We start from the raw sequence: 25,853 nt of genomic DNA, 5'->3' as shown, positions 1-25,853 counted from the left end.
TATATTGGTATGACGTTGGCGTCGTCGTCGTTGTCGTCGTCGTCCGAAGACACATTGGTTTTCGCACTCTAACTTTAGTTTAAGTGAATGGATCTCTATGAAATTTTACCATAAGGTTCAATACCACAAAAGGAAGGTTGGGATTGATTTTGGGGGTTATGGTACCAACAGTTAAGGAATTAGGGGCCAAAAATAAGCATTTTTGTAACTTCCAGACACAACTTATGTGTTAGTGTATGGATCTCTCTGACATTGTACCACAAGGTTCCATATCACAAAGGGAATGCTGGGACTGATTTTGGGGGTAATTGCTTCAAAATTTTAGGAATTAGGGGCCAAAAAAGGGGCAAAAAACAAGAATTTTTCTAGTTTCATGACAATAACTTGTGTGTAAGTGTATGAATCTTTCTGAAATTGTACTACAAGGTTCCATATCACAAAGGGAAAGCTGGGTTTGAGTTTGGGGGTAATTGCCCAAAATGTTTAGGAAAAAGGGGCCAAAAATAAGCATTTTTCTAGTTTCCAGACAATAACATGTGTTCAAGTGTATGGATCTCTCTGAAATTGTACTACAAGGTACCATACCACTAAGGGAAGGCTGGGATTGATTTTGGGGGTAATTGCCTCAAAATTTTAGGAATTAGGGGTCAAAAAGGGTAAAAAAACAAGCATTTTTCTAGTTTCAGGACAATAACTTGTGTGTAAGTGTATGGATCCTTATGAAATTGTACTACAAGGTTCCATATCAGAAAGGGAAAGCTGGGTTTGAGTTTGGGGGTAATTGCCCTAAAAGTTTAGGAATTTGGGGCCAAAAAGGGGCAAAAAAACAAGCATTTTTCTAGTTTCCAGACAATTACTTGTGTTCAAGTGTATGGATCTCTCTGAAATTATACTGCAAGGTACCATACCACAAAGGGAAGGCTGTTATTGAGTTTGGGGGTGATGAATCATAAGGGGGTTCAAAAAATTGGGGGGGGGGGATTTTTTTTTCTTTAAAATTTTCCATTTTAAATTGGTTATTTCTGATTTATATATAAAAGCAAATAATAATGATATGGTTTGAATAGGTAAATTAAAATTTTTTAAAAATTAGACCACATTCATTCTGTGTCAGAAACCTATGCTGTGTCAAATATTTAATCACAATCCAAATTCAGAGCTGTATCAAGCTTGAATGTTGTGTCCATACTTGCCCCAACTGTTCAGGGTTCGACCTCTGCGGTCGTATCAAGCTGCGCCCCAGCGAATCATTTTATTTTAAGGATGAGATCAATTATATTTTGTCTATATATTTATTATTGTGTAGCCTGACAACAAAACTGTAGCAACCTATAGGAATAAACTGACATTTTCACTCTTCATAAAAGTTTGTTGGTCTGACATTTATCATATGAACAGTACATGAAGACTCTCAGCATGTTGTTATTTATTGTAAATGAATGATATGCTGGTAAGACACTTTCATGCTTCCACACTTGTTCATTACTCGTTTATACAGTAAATATAGAATGTAATGTGTACATTTATCACTATAAATTTTGTGTCAATTAATTTTTTTCTCCAGCAATTTTTATGCCCACCTAGGGGCATTATGTTTTTCGGTCCGTGCGTCCGTCTGTCTGTCCCGCTTCAGGTTAAAGTTTTTGGTCAAGGTAGTTTTTGATGAAGTTGAAGTCCAATCAACTTGAAACTAAGTACACATGTTCCCTACAATATGATCTTTCTAATTTTAATGCCAAATTAGAGTTTTGACCCCAATTTCACGATCCACTGAACATAGAAAATGATAGTGCGAGTGTGGCATCTGTGTACTATGGACACATTCTTGTTTTTAGCTTGTTATCAGTTAAGCAAGGGTCTAGGTGGGTGAGTGTTCTTAGAAGTTCTTTTACACTAGCCTGTCAAACACTGAGGTTGTGAGTTTCAAATCAATTGGGCAAGGTGCTTTTGACTCTGATCTTAATTGACTAGTATTAAGTTTCCCTGCCTTAAGTTGATGCATCTCTGATCACTATAATATAGCCAGGTGTGAAAGTGGTGTTAAACACGAACAATCAATCAATCAAACAAACAACCAGTAATTTGGCAGATTTTTGGTGTGTCTCTGTTGGTACTCCTGCTTCCTCCACCAATAAAACTAATCAATATAAAAGAGCCAAGTGTCTGGAAGGTGGTGTTTAACACCAACAATTGATCAATCGACCAACAAGTAGCTTTTATTGTATGTGTTTTATATGCCTTTTATACAACAACACCTCTTGGTTTCAGTATACACACTTCAACAATAAACAAGTGTCAACACAATATGTCAGGCACTTAATTGCCTAAGTCTTAAAAAGTAAATATAACTGAGATTCTCAAAGGTCTGTCATACTCACATATTTCTTAAAAGGCCAAAAGTATGTAGGTCTGAGTAGTTCATCTACACTTGGTGAGAGGTCTAAGTAGTTCATCTACACAAGCCTGTCAACATTGAGGTGGTGAGTTCTTTGGTTCAGTATACACACTTCAACAATAAACAAGTGTCTTAAAAATATGTCAGGCACTTAATCGCACCCATCTCTCATGAAAAATCAGTATAACTGAGATTCTCAAAGGTCTGTCATACTCATAAATTTCTTGAAGGCAAAATGTATGATATTGTCTATTAAATTGTTTTTACTATGTCTTGTTTGGGTGTGATTTAGGGCTTAACTCATTCCCAGTTAAATAAAGAAATTAACTTGCATGTTCCTAGTAATATCATATTCTAAATCAAAATAAACATATTTGCATGGACCCCCTCTCTCTTTTTCGCTATGAAATCAATCTATCAATAAATCATGCTAGCAAACCAATCTACAAACCAACTATGCCAATCTTCAGTTAACTAAAGTGAAATTCGTCGAACCTGACTGTATACAAATTTCAATCAATCAATTATTCACCGAACACACTTATCAACTACTGTGGATTCATTTATTTTCGTGGATATCAATTTTCGTGGATTGAAGAAAACTTCCATTTTCGTGGATATTTGATTTCATGGTTTTGTTTTAGTCGGCATATATTTCTATAGAATATTTGTAATTCGTTGAACATTTAAATTTGTGGTTTCCCTGTAGCCACTAAATCCACGAAAAATTGGTATTCAACGATATTGAGAAAATGTCACTTGATTGGTTGGTGGTTGGTATAACAAAAAAAATCAATCACTAACCAATCAACCAACCAAAAATTCATGTTAGCAAAGGGAGAGACCTCCATTAACAATTGTTTGTACAATTGATTTTATTTTTTATTAAGTTGTTGATAATAATTCTGGTATATTCACTTATCATTGAAGAATGTATGTTGATGTATATATTTCTTTTGTTTAGATCTCTTTTGTGTTTTTTAGTTGCTGTCTTATTGTCAATATCATATGTCTCCTTTTATCCATATTTGTTGGATGTCAAACTAAAAATAATTTCACTATCAATTAAATTGATTTTTTTACTTTTTACATAATGACTGTTATTGGGATTCATGTTATTAAAAATGTTATGCTTGAAAGGTAATATTTTCCATAAAAAAAGAAAAGATATAATGCTACTATGCAAAAGAATTTCTCATCCATTATTGTTAAACACAAGATATCTGTCTCATCAGTTGTGGTATGTTCATTTGCACATCATTATTCCAGTTGTCATATGACAGGAATATTGGTTGCCTTATACTATTTCACACGTTTCTGTTCCATAAAAGTTTAAATGTTTTAGAATCCTTCAATGTTTATTTCATATAGCTTTGCTTCCTTAGTTTTACTACCTGCAACCCTAGTGCATCCTATATAAAGTTGTCCAGTTGTGTTGATGGCAAGAGAATATGAAAATTCTATTCCAATTTCTTTCAAATTGAAATAAGAAATCAAATGACCATTGTCATTGTGGATGTGTAAGATGTCAGTATCAAAATCCATCACAACAACATTGTCACTAGGTGTTGCCATAATGTCTACTGGTTTGAATGGTTTACTCTTATTGATGGTTGAATGACCTGTATACTTGTTTATTATATGTCCTCCTTGTCCTAAGATCACTACTTTACCACTCCAATCATCTGAAATCTTATCCACTACATGTATATTTCCATTACTGGTAGTGGTTATGCGCCTACTGTTAGTAAATAAAGGTTGATTATGTTTATCATGTTCATATATAGTCTCCTTGTCTCCTTTCTTGTTCATTATCATCACAGCACTTCTTTTTAGTTCACTACCAATGAAACCATAAGTTCCTACTATAAGTTTATTTTCACTGATAACGTGGATAGCCGAGGGAAGGTAAGGTTTTACATCATAAACAGAATCAGTCAGGGTACCAGTACTGCTGATTTGTTGTAACCTTGTTTCCCCTAAAACACTCAGAAGGAGTTGATTAGATGGAGTAATTGCCATTCCACACACTTCAATGTTAAATTTAGATATTACCTTCAGATTGGTTCCTTCAGGTTTTACTCTCTGTAACATTCCATAAGTACTGGAACTTAACCAAATTGACTGGTCATGGCATGGTCTTGCATATGTTATCATCTCAAGTTCAGTCTGATATTGATTATTGAAGACTAGAGAGATGTTTATTTCTTCTGACAAGTTTCCATCATCTTGTAGCGATCCAATGTTTGATTGGGTAAAATTCCCTTGAGCAAATTTAGGGGAAGAAGTATAGCTAGGCTTGGTTCGTGGTTCTTGGGTTTCAGTGAATTTTTCCATCTTCTTGACCTCTTTGAAGAATTCAGAAGCATTGGAAATGTCAATACAGTCCTGGACTTCAGTAATTTTGTCCTCCTTCTGGTTTGTGAATAATGATATAGCATTAAGATCAGATTTAACTGATGTTAAAACAGTTTCATGATTCTGTTCCAATTTTTTTTTGAGTTCTTGAAAATATTGTTCTATTTGCTGTTTTACAGTTTTCTCATGACTTAGAATATCTTGTCTTACTTTTAAATACTTTGAATTTTCGGCTGACACTAGTTTATTGAGTTCATCTTTCTTCATGTTCATTTTAGAATTACTCTTTTGCATTTTACTTTGTCCTTTTTTCAATATTTTTACTTTGATGTTGTATGCATCACTAATTTCAATTAAATGATGCTTCTTATGAAATTTTGTAATACAGGTTGGACACACAAGGATTTCACATTTACTACAGTAAAAACATGATAATTGTCAAGTGTGTTCATAACACTTTATACTAGTAAAATCCATCTCTTCCCTATGCAGTCCAACATCTTTTAAACTTATAATCTTGTGATCATTTGCATTTTTGAATTTTGAATGTACATTGTCGGTGCAATGACCACACATCAGAATACTGCAGTCCATGCATTTCCACTGAAGTGGTCGATTCGTTTCACATAATTTACATATAACAGGAACTTGACTTTTTCTAACTGACTGGGAGAACGCCATATTGGTTAGATGTGTCTCAGATATTTCACTTCCTTCTATGATCTTTTTTCAACATGTTAAATGTTAAATACAAATGTTCACTTCCTTAAGAAACTGAAACAAGATAACAGGAGGCATTAGATTTTCTGATTGTGTAAAAGTGAAGTATATGATTGAGAACAAGATATATATTTAAAAACCCATAAAAGATTCAAGGCTTATAATTTGAAACGCTAGACGCTCAATCTTTCTACATAAGACTCATCAGTGACTCTTAAATCTAAATAGTTAAATATTCTGTTAAAATAGAAAATTAATGGGTATTTTAACGTATGGTAAACTGGCACTTGACAGTACATGATATACGTAACTTTAACATAAAGTGATAAGACATAACAATGTATAGAAAAAAGTCAGTCAGAAAAACAATGACAAATAATGTACATAAAACCCAAGATTTTTTAGCCAAAAAAACAAACAATCTATTAAACAAATAGTCAATTCGAATAATTTTGATATGCCATACAGAATTTACAGATCCTGTAATTTAGTGGTTGTAGTTGGTTGCTGTCGGTCATACTTGTTTTTCGTTTATGGTTTTTGAATGAATCAGGCTGTTGTTTTTCTCTTTTGAATTGTTTTACCTTTTGTCATGCCAGTCCTTTTATAACTGACTACCGGGTATATGGGATGAGGTTTGCTCATTGTTGAAGGCGTCAGCGTCAATGCTGCTTACATCAACATCATTTTGGAATTTTTTGGATAGATGACCTTGTCTCATTTGCAATGATACCACAACTCCTTATTTTTATATATATATATATATATATGCACATTAATAATCAGTGGCTATCCATACCTTTAAAAAGTCTGCAACAGAGGTTTTGACAGAATCATAATACCGGTATACATATTATTGACTTTTCAAGTTTTGGATGAATTTTTTTTCTAAAGGATGCTTATGACTAAGATAGATATCATAAATATAGTTTGTCATTTAGTATATATTTTTGAAAATATTGACAAAAATCTTAATTTGCTTACATTTGACAAATTTTCCTGTTTCCTTTTTTCAGAAATTTTGTGAAAAAAATCTTAGTTTTTGACTGAAGATAGAAATTTCTGGTTGTGAAATTTTGTCGGTTTCCTTATACTATCATGTTTGTGATGTTTAAAATAGAGTAACATATGACAAATTTTCCAGTTTCCAATTTTCTGAGAATTTATGATAAAATCTTAGTTTTTTTAAAGCAGTAACAACAAATTATTCACCAAAAGAAAAGCTTTTTATGTCCTTCTCTGGAATGCGGCGTAAATTTAAGTTTTACGTAAGGACTTATTGAAACCTCCTTGGAGACAGTCAACTTTTATACGGATAGTTCATTCAGCTTGAATACTTCAATTAATCATTTATAATAACATTTCTATCATAAATGAGTGAAAGTTACCCCCAAATTTTTATTTATTGGCCTAAAAAGTAGAAATTTTGAGGAAATGAGAGGTATAAATGGATCAAAAGAGACCTTATAAGGAAGACTTAGAGGTCCATTAGTAGTATTTATCATCCTAAAGTCATCTTTTGTATCATATTCAACTGTTTGTAAGCAGATAAGATAAATATTTGATCATTTATTGGTCCACATTATATTCTATCATGATGCGGCTTGGTTTGGATTTTTCGAAGAAATTTTGCTCGAATCGCTGTAGCAATATAGTATAATATAGTCTTACATTATACTAGATTTTTCTCAAACTGTTGAACTGATTATGACAAAACTTGACAGGAATGCTTGAAATGACCAGTATTACAAAGGAAAAAAGTCACATTCAGTTTATTTAACAAAAAAGTCTTCTTTAGGTGTAATACCACCAAATCATAGTACGTCACATCCGGTTGCATACGAAAATAGGTCGAAAAAAAATATTCCCTTGAATTTGACAGTTGTAGGTAATTGATCCTACATTTCATTGCAGTAAAACATTTCTGGGTCATAAACATATATCTTGGGTATTTCAAAGCACAATTAATTTTTTATTTGGGGTTTCTATAGAATATTTTGGAAACTTGAGGTTACATGGTTACTAAAGCTTGTACACAGGTTAAAAAAGGGGGGAAATTTGATTGGTTAACTCCCAGTGATGGTTATTTTCTTATATGCAATGAAATGTTATGTGAAATTTTTTCTATAGTACTGGACAGGATAAAACTTGACTCATGCCAAGTATTTCTTTATTTGAAACAAAGATAAATTCTGCACAATTTTTTGAAAAGTGCAAATTTAACAAAGACTAATAGGGGAAAATCAATGGTGGTATTACACCTATATTCTATTGTACATCATTAGTCCAGTTGTCATGTGACATGAATATTGATTACCTAATACTATTTCGCACTTTTCTGTTCCATAAAAGTTTGAATGTTTTAGAATCCTTCAATGTCTATCTTATATAGCTTTGCTTCTTTAGTTTTACTACCTGCAGCCTTACCACATCCTATATAAAGTTGTCCAGCTGTGTTGAATGCATGGGACCCTGGAATTTTTATTTCTACTTTTTTCATATTGAAATGTGAAATAAAATGACCATTGTCATTGAGGAAGTGCAAGCTTTCGGTAGCCATCACAACTACATTGTCACTTGGTGTTGTTGCAATTTGTCGTGGAAAGATTCTGTTGTTGATGGTTGAATTACCTGTATACTTGTTTATTATATGTCCAACTTTTCCCAAGACCACTACTTCACCACAGTCATGTGAAATTCTATCCACTACATGTATATTTCCATTACTGGTACATGTTATACGCCAAGGGTGAATAAATAACGGTTGATTATGTTTATCATGTTCATATACAGCCTTCTTGTCTCCTTTCTTGTCCATAATGATCACAGCACTTCTTTTTAGTTCAGGATTATAAGCTCCTACTATAAGTTTATTGTCACTGACAACATGGATGGCAATGGGATAGAAAGGTTTTACATCATAAACAGAATCAGTCAGGGTACCAGTACTGCTGATTTGTTGTAACCTTGTTTCCCCTAAAACACTCAGAAGGAGTTGATTAGATGGGGTAACTGCCATTCCATACAATTCAATGTTAAATTTAGACATCACGTTTAGATTGGTTCCTTCAGGTTTTACTCTCTGTAACACTCCAAAAGAACCGGAACTTATCCAAATTGACTGGTCAAGGCATGGTCTTACAAATGTTATTACATCAAGTTCAGTCTGATACTCATTATTGATGACTAAGGAGATGTTTATTTCTGTTGACAAGTTTCCATCATCTTGTAATGATCCAATGTTTGATTGGTTAATATTCCCTGGAACAAATTTTGGTGAAGAACTATAGCTAGACTTGGTTCGTGGTTCTTGGGTTTCAGTGAATTTTTCCATCTTCTTGACCTCTTTGAAGAACTCAGAAGCATTGGAAATGTCAATACAGTCCTGGACTTCAGTAATTTTGTCCTCCTTCTGGTTTGTGAATAATGATATAGCATTAAGATCAGATTTGACTGATATTAAAACAGTTTCATGATTCTGTTCCAATTTTTTTTGGAGTTCTTTAAAATATTGTTCTACTTGCTCTTTTACGGTTTTCTCATGACTTAGAATATTTTGTTTTTCTTTGTTATACTTTATATTTTCTGCTGACACTAGTTTATTGAGCTGGTCTTTCTTCACATTCATTTTAGAATTACTCTTCTGCATTTTACTTTGTCCTTTTTTCAATATTTTTACTTTGATTTTGTATGCATCACTTATTTCGATTAAATGATGCTTCTTATGAACTTTGGTAATACAGGTTGGACACACAAGGATTTCACATTTACTACAGTAAAGACATGACAATTGTTCAGTGTGTTCCAGACATTTAATGTTAGTAAAATCCATCTCTTCCCTATGCATCCCTACATCTTTTAAACTGATAATCTTGTGATCATTTGCATTTTTGAATTTTGAATGTACTTTGTCGGTGCAATGACCACACATCAGAATACTGCAGTCCATGCATTTCCACTGAATTGGTCTATTTGTTTCACATAATTTACAATTAACAGGAACTTGACCTTCTCCAACTGACTGGGAGGACGCCATTTTTGTTAGATGTGTCTCAGATATTTCACTTCCTTCTATGATCTTTTTTTCAACATGTTAAATGTTAAATACAAATGTTTACTTCCTTAAGAAACTGAAACAAGATATCAGGAGGCATTAGATTTTCTGATTGTGTAAAAGTGAAGTCTATGATTGAGAACAAGATATATATTATAAAAACCCATAAAAGATACATTAGGCTTATAATTTGGAAAGCTAGACGCTTAATCCTTCTACATAAGACTCATCAGTGACTCTCAAATCTAAAGTTAAAAGTTAAATGTTCTGTTAAAATGGAAAATAAATGGATATTTTAACGTATGGTAAACTGGCACTTGACAGTACATGATGTACATAACTTTAGCATAAAGTGATAAGACATTACAATGTATAGAAAAAAGCCAGTCAGAAAAACGATGACAAATAAAGTACAGAAAACCCAAGATTTTTTAGCCAAAAAAAAACCAATCTATTAAACAAATAGTCAATTAGAATAATTTTGATATGCCATACAGAATTTACAGATCCTGTAATTCAGAGGTTGTAGTTGGTTGCTGTCGGTCATATTTGTTTTTCGTTTATTGTTTTTGAATGAATCAGGCTGTTGTTTTTCTCTTTTGAATTGTTTTACATTTTGTCATGTCAGTCCTTTTATAACTGACTATATGGGATGAGGTTTGCTCATTGTTGAAGGCATCAGCATCAATGCTGCTTACATCAACATCATTTTGGAATTTTTTGGATAGATGACCTTGTCTCATTTGCAATGATACCACAACTCCTTATTTTTATATATATATATATATGCACATTAATAATCAGTAGCTATCCATACCTTTAAAAAGTCTGCAACAGAGGTTTTGACAGAATCATAATATACAGGCCATAATCTTGCCGGCGAAATGACGATTTAAGTCGCCAAAGAATTTTGAAAATCGCTAAATCTCGCCAGCCGACTGACTTCATGGCGAAGTCAAATCGCTATGAAAATTGGTAAAAGGGACTTGTAATAATACATATGACTAAGATAGATATCATAAATATAGTTTGTCATTTAGTATATATTTTTGAAAATATTGACAAAAATCTTAATTTGCTTACATTTGACAAATTTTCCTGTTTCCTGTTTTCAGAAATTTTGTGATAAAAATCTTAGTTTATGACTGAAGATAGTAGTTTCTGGTCATGAAATTTTGTTGGTTTCCTTATACTATCATGTTTGTGATGTTTAAAAAGTTACATATGACAAATTTTCCAGTTTTCAATTTTCTGAGAATTTATGATAAAATCTTAGTTTTTGTCTAAATATACTAATTTCTGGTCATGCAATTTTGTCAGCTTCATTATACAATCATGTTTGTGATGTTTCAAATAGAGTTACATTTGACAATTTCTCTGGTTTTCTATTTTCAGACATTTTATTATAAAATCTTAGTTTTTGCCTCAAAATACTAATTTTGCATCATGAAATTTTGTCAGAACCTTAATCATGTTTGTGATGTTTCAAATAGAGTGAAATTGTAATTAAATAGGTTGCTCCATTAATTACCTTAATATTAAAACTTCCTATTTTTCATTGGTTTTTTTTCAGTAAAACAACAAAGATTTTAACCCAAACTCATCAATTTTGACCACTATAAATTTTGTAGACTTATGTTGTTTTTTTTTGTTTATTTCTGTATGAGTCCAGTTAAGACCAAATTTGCTAAGGTAATCAACTTATTTTCAGTCTGTTCATTTATTTGTCTTAATGTTTTCAATCTGTCCATCAATACCAAATCAGGTTCAATAATGATGTGAACTTTAAAAAATTATATGCTAAATGGATTTCAACCATATTTCACAGTTCACTAATCGGATTAAAGTTTGGTTTATGGTAGTTTTCGATGAAGTTATAGTCACATCAACTTAAAAATTTAGTTAACATGCTCATTATAATGTGAACTCATAAAAAATAAATGCCAAATAAATTAGGGTTTTGACCCAGATTTCACTGTTCACTGAATATGAAAATTTGGTAGCATGAGCGGGGCAATGAGACAGATGGACACATATTCTTGTTAAGACTACTTTCTATTTTGTTCCTTTTTGGTTTTATCTGTCTGCAATGTTTGTATTTGGTTTCAGACTTTCAAATTTTTTGGCTTCCAGCATTACTGAAGAGACTCTACTACAAGATGCAGTAAAAATTTGTACCATTAATGCTATTATAAATGAAGATGGCAACAGAGCATTTTAATTTTAGTGATATCAATGTCAGGTCATCATAAAAGACATTTACCATTTGCAACAAATATTATTGTGACATGGGTCATGTGACTTACAAGGGTCTAACTAAATATTTTGAATTACATAGAAATAAATGTTGTTGCATTTGTATCAGTCATACAGAAAAGTCATATTTACAACTAATTCTATTCAACTGGTACTGTTTTGTGGTAAATAAAGAAAAATTCTTTTTTACATTTTCATACCCCCGCTTTAAAAAAGTGGGGTGATACTGTTTTACCTCTGTCTGTCCGTCCTTCCATCCATCCGTCAGTCCATCCATCAGTGCTTCCGTCCGTCCCATGAATATTTTTCGTCGCATCTTTCTCTGGAACTACATAAAAAGGATTTCTGAAATTTGGTTTCAGGGTTTATATGAGTCAGCTATACCGTGTGATGCGTTTTCAGATTCATCACTCAGCAACTTCCTGTTTACCTGATACTTTTAGCAGGGCCGGGGTATCATTAGTGAGTAGTAGCTCAAAGATTCACTTGTTGATTTTGATTTCTTAGCATGAAATCAGTAGCATATATAAGACCATTGTATAATTTTTTATACGCCCGTTTACGGGACGTATTATGGTATACCGTTGTACGTCCGTCTGTCCGTCCGTCTGTCCGTCCGTCCGTCGTCAACATGTCGGACATTAACTCAAAAACGCTTTAACCAATTTGCTTAAAACTTTGGTGAATTGTTTATATGTATTGACGTGAGCTCCCTTTCCTTTTTTATAAATTTTAGATTTTACGTTTCCGAGTTATGGGGTTTTATTCATTAAAAAAAGGGTGATTTTCCAGTTTTAGGACAATAACTCAAGAATGCTTTCACCAACTTGCAAGAAATTTTGGTTAATTGTTTATATCTAATGACATGAGCCCCCTTTGGATTTTTATAAATTTTAGATTTTACGTTTCCGAGTTATGGGGTTTTATTCATAAAAAAAAGGGGGGATTTTCCAGTTTTCGGACAATAACTCAAAAATGCTTTCAGCAGTTCTCATGAAACTTTGATGAATTGTTGATATCTATTGATGTAAGCTCCCTTTAGAATTTTATAAATTTTAGATTTTACATTTCCGAATTATGGGGTTTATTCATTAAAAAAGGGGGGATTTTCCAGTTTTCAGACAAAAACTCAAAAATGCTTTCAGCAATTCGTATGAAACTTTGGTGAATTGTTTATATCTATTGATGTAAGCTCCCTTTAGAATTTTATAATTTTTATTTGTTTATAGTCTGACAACAGATTTACTAAGTATTGCGCAACAGCACAGTGTATTGCACAACAGCAAGAAATCTTTAATTGAATATAAATTCAATTCATATAACCAACTTCAAGTTCTTTGACTACATTTATTCAGAAACCTATAATAGATGTATGTCAAATATTTAATTACAATCCAAATTCAGACCTGTATCAAGCTTGAATATTGTGTCCATTTTTGCCCCAACTGTTCAGGGTTAGACCTCTTCGGGCGTATCCAGCTGCGCTCAGCGAAGCAGTTTATTATTGTTCTATATCTTATAGTTGTTTTTTATTTATATTTTTAAACAGATTTTAATGGATTACTCTGGAGGTGCAAGTCTCAACATACATATAACAGAATCACGTCCACTGTCTGTAGATATCATCAAAGCTTACACAGAGGAGATTTTGTATGGATTGGAGTATTTACACAAAAAAGATGTAGTACATAAGTATCTAAGGGTAGGTAACTGATGTTCTTCAAATTCAAGTGTATGCTTGTTCTTGTAAATATGTAGTACATAAGTATCTAAGGGTAGGTAACTGATGTTCTTCAAATTCAAGTGTATGCTTGTTCTTGTAAATATGTAGTACATAAGTATCTAAGGGTAGGTAACTGATGTTCTTCAAATTCAAGTGTATGCTTGTTCTTGTAAATATGATGAATAGGGGATGTGGGGTATTATTGTCTATGCGACAGCAACCTAACAACACAAAACACCAGAAAAGACTTCAAAAGCAAAGTCTTCAACATTTAACAAGTTTTATATCTCAAAATCTATAAATTACCCAGAGTCTTAAGATTTTAACAAGAGAGACAACCTGCAATCAATTGTTAATTCTTTGATTTAAAAAATACGATATCAATAAAGATGCCATTTCTGACTTTTGAGAAGCAAATTGATCCTCTTTTTTTAATCCTTTTTATACGACTGCAAAAAAATTTTGCGGTCGTATATTGGTATGACTTTGGCGTCTTCGTCGTCCGAAGACACATTGGTTTTCGCACTCTAACTTTAGTTGAAGTGAATGGATCTCTATGAAATCTTACCATAAGGTTCAATACCACAAAAGGAAGGTGGGGATTGATTTTGGGGGTTATGGTACCAACAGTTAAGGAATTAGGGGCCAAAAAGGGGCCAAAAATAAGCATTTTTGTAACTTCCAGACATAACTTGTGTGTTAGTGTAAGGATCTCTCTAATATTGTACCACAAGGTTCCATATCACAAAGGGAATGCTGGGAATGATTTTGGGGGTAATTGCCTCCAAATTTTAGGAATTAGGGGCCAAAAAGGGGCAAAAAACAAGCATGTTTCTAGTTTCATGACAATAACTTGTGTGTAAGTATATGGATCTCTCTGACATATTACCACAAGGTTCCATATCACAAAGGGAATGCTGGGAATGATTTTGGGGGTAATTGCCTCAAAATTTTAGGAATTAGGGGCCAAAAAGGGGCAAAAAACAAGCAGTTTTCTCGTTTCATGACAATTACTTGTGTGTAAGTGTATGGATCTTTATGAAATTGTACTACAAGGTTCCATATCTCAAAGGGAAAGCTGGAATTGAGTTTGGGGGTAATTGCCCAAAACGTTTAGGAAAAAAGGGGCCAAAAAGGAGCCAAAAATAAGCATTTTTCTAGTTTCCAGACAATAACTTGTTTTCAAGTGTATGGATCTCTCTGAAATTGTACTGCAAGGTACCATACAACAAAGGGAAGGCAGGGATTGATTTTGGGGGTAATTGCCTCAAAATTTTAGGAATTAGGGGCCACAAAGGGGCAAAAAAACAAGCATTTTTCTAGTTTCAGGACAATAACTTGTGTGTAAGTGTATGGATCTTTATGAAATTGTACTACAAGGTTCCATATTACGCAGGGAAAGCTGGGTTTGAGTTTGGGGGTAATTGCCCTAAACGTTTCGGAATTTGGGGCCAAAAAGGGGCCAAAAAACAAGCATTTTTCTAGTTTTTAGACAATAACTTGTGTTCAAGTGTATGCATCTTTCTGAAATTGTACTGCAAGGTACCATACCACAAAGTGAAGGCTGGGATTGAGTTTGGGGGTGATGAATCATAAGGGGGTTCAAAAAATTTGGGGGGGAGGATTTTTTTTTCCTTTTTTTTCTTTAAAATTTTCCATTTTAAATTGGTTATTTCTGATTTATATATAAAAGCAAATAATAATGATATGGTTTGAATAGGTAAATTAAAATTTTTTAAGTTCTTAGACCACATTCATTCTGTGTCAAATATTTAATAACAATCCAAATTCAGTGCTGTATCAAGCTTGAATGTTGTGTCCATACTTGCCCCAACTGTTCAGGGTTCGACCTCTGCGGTCGTATCAAGCTGCGCCCCAGCGGAGCATTTTATTTTACTCTTTTCTTTTCTTGATCAATAAATTAACAAATGATACAGAACAAATGATACAGAGAAACATACATTTTAAATCATTTCAGTGGAAATACCATATAAATGAATTTTACAGACAAAAAACAAAAACACCATAGGATGAACTAAAACAATACTTTTTAAATGCTGTATGTATCAAAGGATGCTAGCAGATACTACAAGGGAACTCAAAGTATATTATCTTCTGATGAAAAAAGAATACCTTCTTATACTGTATCATCTACTGTATTTCAGAAAAGATTTCACACACAGCAGTGTCATGATCGACAATTGCAAGAAAACATGATCTTGTGCAAATCCTAAAAGTAAATTTGTATTTGACTGCAAGACAGAAAATAGATTAAATTAAATATTTTGGATGTGTTTTTAAACTTGTTAATATCTATACTTAAAAAAAAATTGTACAAGACACAGTGATTTCACAGTAATCTTATATCAATAATTCTACTTAAGATATATTAGTGATAAGCTAGAAAAAAGCACAGAGACAATCTTGGTAAATAAAATTTCTTCCAGGAAACTTATTTTATTTTAATTTTATCAAAATGTTTATATTAATATTATTTCCTGAAACCTGAATTGCTGTGGTGAAAGTTCGGTAAATCTACGATTCAGTACAAATGTAATCAGTTTCATCTTAGAAATATTGTATTCAGTACATAAAGAAAGTCTTCATCTACAGTTTAATTGTGAGACAGGTGTCAGCTAGATTTCTTGCAACTAATGAGATTAATTTCAATTTTACATAGAACTAACTCAAAATTTGATGTGTATTTAAATAACTATTGCTTTGGTGAAATATTTCTTCTCTCTGTCCATCCATCTGTCTTTCCACACATCATACATTAACTAGATAATGCTTTGATTGAATCGGTGGCAAAAATCTTAATCTGTATTTGCTCTAATCACTATCCTCTAGTTTTCTTTTAAAATTGTTATGCTAATTTATCTATTTCAGGCTTCCAGTATAGTTGTTGATAAGAATGGCAGAATAAGGATTGGTGATTATAGTATTGACAAGCGGTAAGTTTTTAATCTTATAGTAGATACACATAATTCAGACATTGTTGCATGATTGAAGTTGGAGCTGATTTGTTATCAAAGATGGCCAAAAGGGCTGCTTATCTTAAACTTCAAATTTGTGTGAATACCAGCAGCCAGTTGTACGAACGTGGCATTAGCCTAATGGGTCATTAAGTCTTCATTAAGCCTTTATGATGCATTAGGCTAATGAAGACTTAATGACTCATTAGACTAATGACACGTTCGTACAACCGGATGCTGGTAAATATCTCAAGCATTATAGTTGTATAACACATTTCTGAGTAGTAAACATGATGATATAAACCTAAACAAATGTATGTATAGTGTGTATTGATTTCATCAATTAGTTCTATGTAATAACCTCAGTTGTAGACATGAAACCACCAAGTTGAAGTATACACAACAGGTTTCAACTTTATGTGTTACTGTTTTTCAGGCTGTCAGATCTATATTATGCTGTGGAGTCTTCCCGGCCTGGTGTCCACTTTACAGGAGAGAGAGAATTGATACCAGTTAGAGGAGGAAAGAAAGGAGATGTTTATCAATTGGTGAGGATCTTGATTTTAAAAGAAAAAGGGCCTTTACTATGATTTATATTTCTTTAGACTTGATTTCCTCTGAAATGTCAGATAAAACATGCATTATAACATCTTGAATGTGTGCATGTTCTTTTCATTTGTACTTTGTACCCCAATTACATTTGTAAAATACTTTTTTTTAGTCATCCCTCCTTCTCCCCTTCCTCTGCAAAAAAAAAAAAAGAAAAAGCAAACCAAACCAAACCAAACCAACAACCTAGAAAAAATCCTAGAAAACAAAAAATGAAAATAGACCAAATGAAGTAAACAAATTAGAGTTCTATATACATGTTGAGTGTCCTTCAACTTCAGTATGAAAATGAAAGTAAAACTCTCCGAGGTCACTTTTTAAGTAGAAAATTAAGAAAAATTAAACATAATACAAGATAAATTGTTTCAGCCTTTTTATGTCATTTTATCATTCAATGTCTTGTTCTTTTTTAGGGTTTGATTCTGTTATCTGTAGCTATTGGATTGGATGCTGATCCAGACAAGCCAGAAATACCACAAAATTTCCCTCCTGTGTTTCAAGATTTCTTAACTAAGTATGATAAGTGTTGTATGACTTATATTCATTAGTCTGACTTTCCTGTAATACGTAAAAAAAGAACATTGTCTAAGCAGGTTATTATGTTTCCCCCCCCCTTTTTTTCAAGATTTGTTGACTAAGTATGTGTCCATTTGTATGAAAAAGAGCGGCAGAACATACCAAAAAAGGGAATATTCAAACTCATAAGTCGAAAAGGGACTGATAATGCTTTGGCAAAATGTATGACTTATATTTAATTGTATGAATAATTTCACTTTGCTCTATCACAAGTTAAAAATTATTGGCTTGAAAGGATATCAAGTATATATAAGTGTAAAGCTGTCGGCAATTGAAATTTAATATGATATCATTTTCATAAATAATGTCATTTGCAATAGAAAATTTATTATACATAAAAAAAAAATATTATTATTTTAGATGTTTAATGAAGGATGAGAGACATCGTTGGTCAGTCTATCAATTGTTGGACCATAGTTTTATCAAGGAAGAATTACCACACACCATTCATTATGCTCCTCACAAACCTGCTGTTACAGAAGAAGTCGAGAAAAGTATGTTGTGTAAAAATTGTACACTTATAGTAGTACAATGTATAATGTCTCCTTTGATCTTTTTTCAAGGATAATATAGATTTGAGAAATAAATTATGTCTTAGTTTATTAATAATATTTTTATTTTAAGCTCATGTGACCCAAAGGTATGTTTAGTTATGTTTTAATTGATCAAAAACAAAATCAATGTTAGTACAGATAAATAATATATTTAAAGATTTCACTACTGTGTTAAATTAATAACCTTTAAGAATAAGTTTATTCAAAGGATCAATGAGTGTACATGGATCATATCTAAAACTATGGGCTTTATGAACAATATCACTGTGAAAGCCTACTATGACAAGCCTTCTATTACAATATAAATTTGAGCCAGAAATGGAATATATATCAAAAAGAAAAATTAAAACATCAGATTAGGATTTAACTATACATTTTTCATAAGTGGTTATTTTTCAGACCAACATCTTTCCAATATATGTACATTTCCCCCATGGCAAGGTAGATTACCTCAAAATTTATTTTTGTCAAATTTTATCACATTCCAGAGCGTTCAAAAAGTTTTAAATTGTCTGATGATGCAGGAACAGGACATATGATGTCATACTGTTATGTGCAAAAGACTAGATCAACGAGTCACAAACTTTTCTATTTAACATAAAAAGAATTTTTACCATTTTAGAGAAATAGGTTTAACAACTCGTGAGAATTGCATATTGCTTGATATCAACTCTGGTCTTTTCCTTTGAATAGTAATAATAAACTCACCGAAGATTGTTTATAATTGTTTTGAAATTAGATAGTTGTTATCAAGCAGTATCAAATTCTCAATCATTATGAAACCTATAAATCCCAATTTCAAAAAAAAGGAAAGATAACAGGATGAGTAATAGTATTTTTCTAATTATAGAACAAGATGTAAACAAAGACAATGATTCAGAAGATGATGACTTAGCAGATTTACCCTTCATCACTGCTTTAGAGGCCAGTGGACAGTCTCGTCTAACAAATGAATTTGAAGTCCTTAGGTCCCTAGGGAAAGGAGGATTTGGTGATGTCATTGAGGTAATTAAATCCAGAACAGGCATTGTCATCTGACCTTGACTCCATTTTCTTGTTTCATTGAGCAGGTTTAAGGGGGTGCATATTGCTGTCAGGTGTGTGTCCATCTGTCCTTTAGTCTGTCTGTCTGTTGTTAGTTGGTCTTTCCTGTATCAGTCACTATCAGGTTTTAGTTTAAGGAAGTCTACCATTAAGTTGTGGTTACAACAACTATAAACTTAGCACACATCATTGCACATGTTCATTATCATGTGAACTTTGGAAAATTTATGCCAAATAAGGGTTTTGACCCATATTTTGTGATTTGTTTGTTTTTGAAGCATGGTGTCTGATGGGTTTATTATTCTTTTGAAATTTATAGTTTCAGATTTTGTGTATAACAGTTTATTTGAACAGATGCATTTGGTACTGAAACTGGTGGTTTTGAAAACAATGAGTTTGCCATTTCAAAACTAAAGCATTCTGGGTATTATTGTCATAGATGTACACCAAATGTTGTGATTGGTTAACAAAATCCTAAACCTTGGATTTCAGCCAATGACCTATCATTATTACTATTTGCTATACAAACAATGAAATTACCCTAATGATTCTGAAACAGTAAATTCCACAAATAAAAGTGCTGTCACAAAACAGTTAAACTGCTGAAAATTTAACCCAGCATTAACCAGAAACCTGTCTAAAGTGAACTCATCAATCAGAATTTAACATGGATATTCTATAAGAGTTCAAACTGTGTAAGCTGATCACCTGTTTAATCAGAACTAAATCATAAGTCCCTGAGAAGTTCGGTTTGACGGATTTCACTGTACATGTATTATAATTGCATTTTACAGTTGATAACTTTGTATCTGTATGTTCTGGTTTCATGATTTTATTGCCATTGTTTAAAATTTGTTTTTCTTCTCACAGGTTAGAAATAAACTAGATAGAAGAAAATATGCAATTAAAAGAATACCATTGAATCCTAAAAGTAAATACTTTAACAAGAAAATCACCAGGGAGGTCAAATTACTGTCTCGTCTCAATCATGAAAATGTTGTTAGGTAACTATTTATTTCCCTTTTTTAATTTTTTTTTTAACTTATGTTACCGTGAATTCATTTATTTTCGTGGGTACCAATTTTTGTGGATTGATGTACACTTGCATTTTCATGGATATTTGTTTCGTGGTTTTGCCTGATAATGCATACATTCTTATAGGAATTTCCTATAGAAAATTTGCAATTTATTGGAAATTTAAATTCGTGGTTCCCTTGAAATCACGAAATCCACGAAAATTGGTATCCAAAGAATAATAATGAATCCACAGTACATTGTTGAAGACAATATTTATATTTAGGATGAATTTTTATACGGCCGCAAAAAATTTTTTGGGATCGTATAATGGTATGATGTCGTCGTCGTCTGCGTCGTCGTCCTAAGACACACTGGTGTCTGGACAATAACTTTAGTTGAAGTGAATGGATCGCTATGAAATTTTTTAAGAAGGTTCAATACCACAAAAGGAAGGTTGGGATTGATTTTGGGGATGATGGTCCCAACCGTTTAGGGGCACAAAAAGGGGCCCAAAACAAGCATTTTTCTAGTTTCAGGATAATAACTTGTGTATAAGTATTTCGATTGCTCTGAAATTGTACCACAATGTTTAATACCACAAGTAGAAGTTTGGGATACATTTTAGGGGTTATGTAGCCAACAGTTTAGGAATTAAGGGCCAAAGAGGGGCCAAAAACAAGCATTTTTCTAGTTTCCAGACAATAACTTGTGTGTTAGTGTATGGATCTCTCTGATATTGTACCACAAGGTTCAATATTACAAAGAGAAGGCTGGGATTGAGTTTGGGGTTAATAGCCCCAAACATGTATGAATTAGGGGCCAAAAAAGGGCCAAAAACAAGCATTTTTCTAGTTTCCAGACAATAACTTGTGTGTAAGTGTATGGATCTCTCTGAAATTGTACTACAAGGTTCCATACTACGAAGGAAAGGCTGGGATTGAGTTTTGGGGTTATTGCTCCAAGGGGGGTTTCAAAAAGTTGGGGGGGATTTTTTTAAGGGATTCAAATTTTTTTCAAAATTTTTAAAATTTCGAATTTTTGAAAAGTTTCAAGAAGAAATCTTTAATTGAACAGTATTGCGCAATGGATTTATAAGATCTTTGACCAAATTTATTTTGTGTCAGAAACCTATATTATGTCAAAAATTTGATTACAATCCAAATGCAGACAGTATCAAGCTTGAATATTGTGTCCAAATTTGCCCCAACTGTTCAGGGTTCAACCGCTGCGGTCATATCAGGCTGCACTCAGCGAAGCATTTTATTGGATGTTTGTTTACTGAATAGAGAATAATAGTTTTAAAAATGATCTGCAATGACCTAAAAATATATGAAGATGTAATACACAAACCAAAATAGATATAATAAAACATCAAACTGAAGAGTCATTTGAACTTGCAGTGAGTTGAGATCTTCCCTTCATGTCGAAGGCTTAACTGTGACTTTGAGAAGAATAAAAGTACTTTTGTATTACGTTTGCTTTTAATATCAAGTGTGTGCAGGAATTTTGTATCATGAATTAATATATCATTTCAGTTCTTTCAGATTTTTCAAACACTATGACTTTTTTATACGACAGGTATTATAATTCCTGGATAGAGACCAGTGAAGATCCAGCACACAGTGACTCATCCACATCCACCTCCACGACTACAGGTACAGGTACAGGTAAAACTCAAACGACCAGCGACAGCAGTTCTTTAATGAAGAACAGTCTGAATTTTACCGATGACATAGAGAAGTTTGCTCCTCAAGCTCGAGATGTCTCCGTCGAGTGGAGTATGTCCTATAATACCACGGGAATACAGAAAATACACGATGATTCATCTGATTCAGAAGACGAAGCTGAAGTATTTGGGACATCTTTCTTGTAAGAATCTTTGTATGTTCAATTAAATGTGAAAAAAGAAAGAAATTTTTTTTTTAATTAAACGTCTGTTTAAGATATTGAAATTAGATATGTTAGGTATCGTCATACAGTATGAATACTGTAAATTCAGAATCTATTATTTTTAGGTTTTTATTAATGTGAATAGTGTGACTAGGTGAGTATTGCAACAATAAGAACTCACATTCTTGTATCTGATACATTTATCTGCATACAGATTTTCCTGAAATCACAAAAATTAGTCTGACAATTTTGTCCATTATTTAAAAATTGCAATAATATTGCACAAAATAATTTCTGAATTTATAGTAGTTGATAAATGAAGTAGAATCTACTTTCTGTCAATCATGAAAGCTATCAATTAATATTTTATTACAATATGTACCCTATCTTCATATCAGAATGCTCATTAAAAACTGGGTTTTTAGTACTGTTTGTTTGGAAACAATACACTACATAAGAGAAAAAAAGGTAATATATATATATATATATATATAAAGTGCCTAGAAAATCAACCTAACAATGTTAGAGTAGATCTGATTCTTTACTTCCTCCCCGAGCGGGGCTGGAACCTGTACTTTTTATTTCTTACTTCTACGATATATATAGTATATTTCCTATTCCAGGAAATTGCTGAAAATTATACCATTAACGTACTATCAATTGATCATAGTCTGTTTCAGAAACTTTTAAATGTAGGTATTTTATTTATTACAGTGGAAAGATGGACGCATCAGATGATGTACTGTTTGAACATGATAGTTCTGACAAGTCTGAGGATGAGGTAGGTCATACTAGTTCAAACATACTTATATACAGTCTTAAGTCAAACGTGTTTCACTTATCGGTAATTCCATTATTATTTCATATAAAAACACATTTTTGATAAAAATTGTACTGAAGATATTTCTTGTCCAAATTGGATGATGATTTTTTCATTAAATGCAGAAATGTCTGCAGTTCATTGCAATAATTATGAATTATAAACTATATGATTTCTAAGTAATGACATTTCATAAAAATATTTCATAATAAACATAAAAAACTGTACACATTTGTGAGTTTAGAATTAAAAATTTTGTTAAAATCTGACCAATTAGTTTTTAACAATGTTTTAAAAAATGTATTTTATATGAAATTATAGGGGAATTTGGGATAGGTGAAACACTTTTGACCTAAGACTGTAATTATATTTTTTTAGAACAATAGACTTTATTGAATAATAAAGTATTATTGTCATATGCAGACAAGGGGAATTAATAAGATATATTAATGGAAAATAAGTGAAGGTCTATTATTGAGAAATATGAATATTGTTCTAAAGCAAATAGAAAATTTTATGCTAAATATAGATTGGTTTTTTTTTAATATTTAATACTGTTTGCCCTCGGACCTCAGAAAAGAAGAAACCATCTTTATAGTTATCATTTTGGTAATTGAATAGATTTAATCACTTATTTGCATAAATGTTAATTAGATGTCACCGTAATATGATCTTGACCAAGGGTCTGGAGTTTTTTTTTTGGAATTTTTATCGTTTTTTTTTTAGTTGGAAGACACCTTTTACAGGATGTCATGAGATTTCATACATGTTTTTGAAAAAAATGATAATAAATGAGTACAAATTTTTTTTTAAATGTACACGCAAAGGGACATAATGTAAATTTAAAATGCAAATTTTTTTTTTGTGAAACCCATCTCTTCGCAATAATGAAAACATAGCATACATTTCTGAATTTATAGTATATGAATTAGTTAAAGTGGACAATGTAATAAAACATTTTACAACAGTACATGACATTGAAAATAATGCTGAAACAGTATAAACCTTACACAGAATTGTTTTTTGTGGTCTCTTGAAACAAGTGTAAAGATTTGATGTGAAAATTTAGTTTATATTGTAAACCAACACTTATTTTAGCTAGTAATGAATTTATATAAATTTTAAGAGTAGTAAGTTGAAATGATAACAAATCCTCTTGAATTTGACATTGCTTATTCTTAACAATTAGTTTGCATCAATAAAGATGGAAAATAGGGAATATAGATCACCTCTAAGACATTTAATAGGCCTCAAAGCAAAAAAAGTAACCAGGAAAATGAATAGGTTTACAGCATTGAAATGTTGACACATTTCTGGTCATGATTATCAAATTATTGCTTCCCATCATGGTGCAAATCTATTAGCTTCATTCGATATTCAGGCCATCTTGAAATTATTACTTAATAAATATGGGTTCTGATTGGTTGCTTTATGAGATGGCTTTTATTCAATTGACTGAAATAGAATTGGGAACATTTCCTGGACAGTAGAAGATATTTAGCAGTGTTCTCCCCAGGGCCTTTTAGCATCATGGTTATGTGATGCAATCTGAAATGATTTTCTTATAGGTTGTGTTATGGATGTGATGCTATAATTTTTAGAAACCAGATGGTATTTCAAATTTCCCTGTTTGCCTGTATGCTATATGAAATATCTGTGGAGAACACTGTATTAAGGATATAGTCAGGGGAAATTAAAAAAATCTGGAATTTAGAATTGAAATTATAAATCGGGAGAGCATAAGTTGGGAACAAAATAAGGTAAAAATATTAATAGGTTATGGAACTCCTTTTCAAGATTTTTGATTTAAAAAAAAATGGTGGGAAAAGGCTGACTCAGACTTTTACCTTATATTTAGCATTGGCATTTATTGGGTCTCAAATTGTAAGAAAAGAAATCTAGAATCTGCTTGAAATTTGGTAATGATCTCATGTGAGCTATTGAAGTCTTCTATGAAAAGAAAAGTGGGTGATATGGGGCAAAATATTTTAGCCTGTATCGTTGAAAAAACCCAAAAATCTGACAAAAAATTTTTAAACCTGAAATGACTACATCCTTGAATACAAAAGATAAGGAATAAAGAACAGTATGGGTATTCAAGCCATGATCTACAATTATTGCTTTATATTGACGTAATTTATGATACTGCGAATAAGGGCTATTCCATTAAAATGTATGTCGGAGGGTAGGAAGGGAAGTTTAATTATTGAATGTGGGTCATGGGTCTTTTTTCAGTATGTGTCTATTACCATTATGCAAAATTATCTAAAAAATGGTTCTTGGTTGTAGGGACATTTTGAAAGTCCCTTCCTACCCTCCGACATACATTTAATGGAATAGCCCCAACTTCGTATTTTTTTTAAAAAGGTTAAACTTGTATAATGTTTAGTTTTATTGGGAGTATTAAACCAAAAAAAAAACATGTATATACAGTGTACAGATTTATTCCAGTGTAAAAAGAAAATATTAAATTGATCTTTTTTAAGCAATTTATCAAATTTTACATGCCTTCATCAGACAAAAGGTTCAACAACATTATGTGTAGGTATTATAGTTAAAGGTTAACAGGTTTTGCATGTTATAAACTAGCTGTCATTCCCAAATACACATTGTCAGATAACAGTCATCTCTTGTAAGTCAAAAAGCCGGGTCAGTTTACTATGAAGTTACACAAAAAATTGTGGAAGTGCCGACACATTCAAAATTTTAAAGAATATCATGTAATTCCATTGTTTGGGAAAGCTTAATGCATATGGTGATAGATGGAGCTATTAGTCTGTGGTTTACACTAAACAACTAATTGAGATTGTATAATACATGGAATAAAGATATTCTTTGTGTGCATCTATGTATCTTATTCAT

General features: G+C 32.1%; 2 protein-coding genes across 2 annotated transcripts in view; one reads left to right on the top strand and one right to left on the bottom strand.

Moving 5' to 3' along the window:
* LOC127738868 (eIF-2-alpha kinase GCN2-like) overlaps positions 1-25,853 on the top strand; it is a 96,960-nt gene that overhangs the window by 17,344 nt on the left and 53,763 nt on the right. The window contains exons 10-18 of the mRNA XM_052250323.1: positions 13,333-13,485; positions 16,396-16,460; positions 16,918-17,029; positions 17,504-17,604; positions 18,027-18,160; positions 19,071-19,225; positions 20,135-20,268; positions 21,860-22,150; positions 22,886-22,952. Of these exons, the coding sequence (XP_052106283.1) occupies positions 13,333-13,485; positions 16,396-16,460; positions 16,918-17,029; positions 17,504-17,604; positions 18,027-18,160; positions 19,071-19,225; positions 20,135-20,268; positions 21,860-22,150; positions 22,886-22,952 (1,212 nt within the window). The remainder of the gene's footprint in view (positions 1-13,332; positions 13,486-16,395; positions 16,461-16,917; positions 17,030-17,503; positions 17,605-18,026; positions 18,161-19,070; positions 19,226-20,134; positions 20,269-21,859; positions 22,151-22,885; positions 22,953-25,853) is intronic.
* On the bottom strand, positions 7,147-9,530 carry LOC127738870 (uncharacterized). Its single transcript, XM_052250325.1, has one exon. The coding sequence runs from the start codon at positions 9,507-9,509 to the stop codon at positions 7,836-7,838; it is 1,674 nt and encodes a 557-aa protein (XP_052106285.1). The 5' UTR covers positions 9,510-9,530; the 3' UTR covers positions 7,147-7,835.

Source organism: Mytilus californianus, unplaced genomic scaffold (genome assembly GCF_021869535.1).
Source record: "Mytilus californianus isolate M0D057914Y unplaced genomic scaffold, xbMytCali1.0.p SCAF_4, whole genome shotgun sequence".
Lineage (NCBI taxonomy): Eukaryota > Metazoa > Mollusca > Bivalvia > Mytilida > Mytilidae > Mytilus > Mytilus californianus.
Note: the sequence above shows the minus strand (reverse complement) of the source record. Positions and strands in the feature narration are given on the sequence as shown.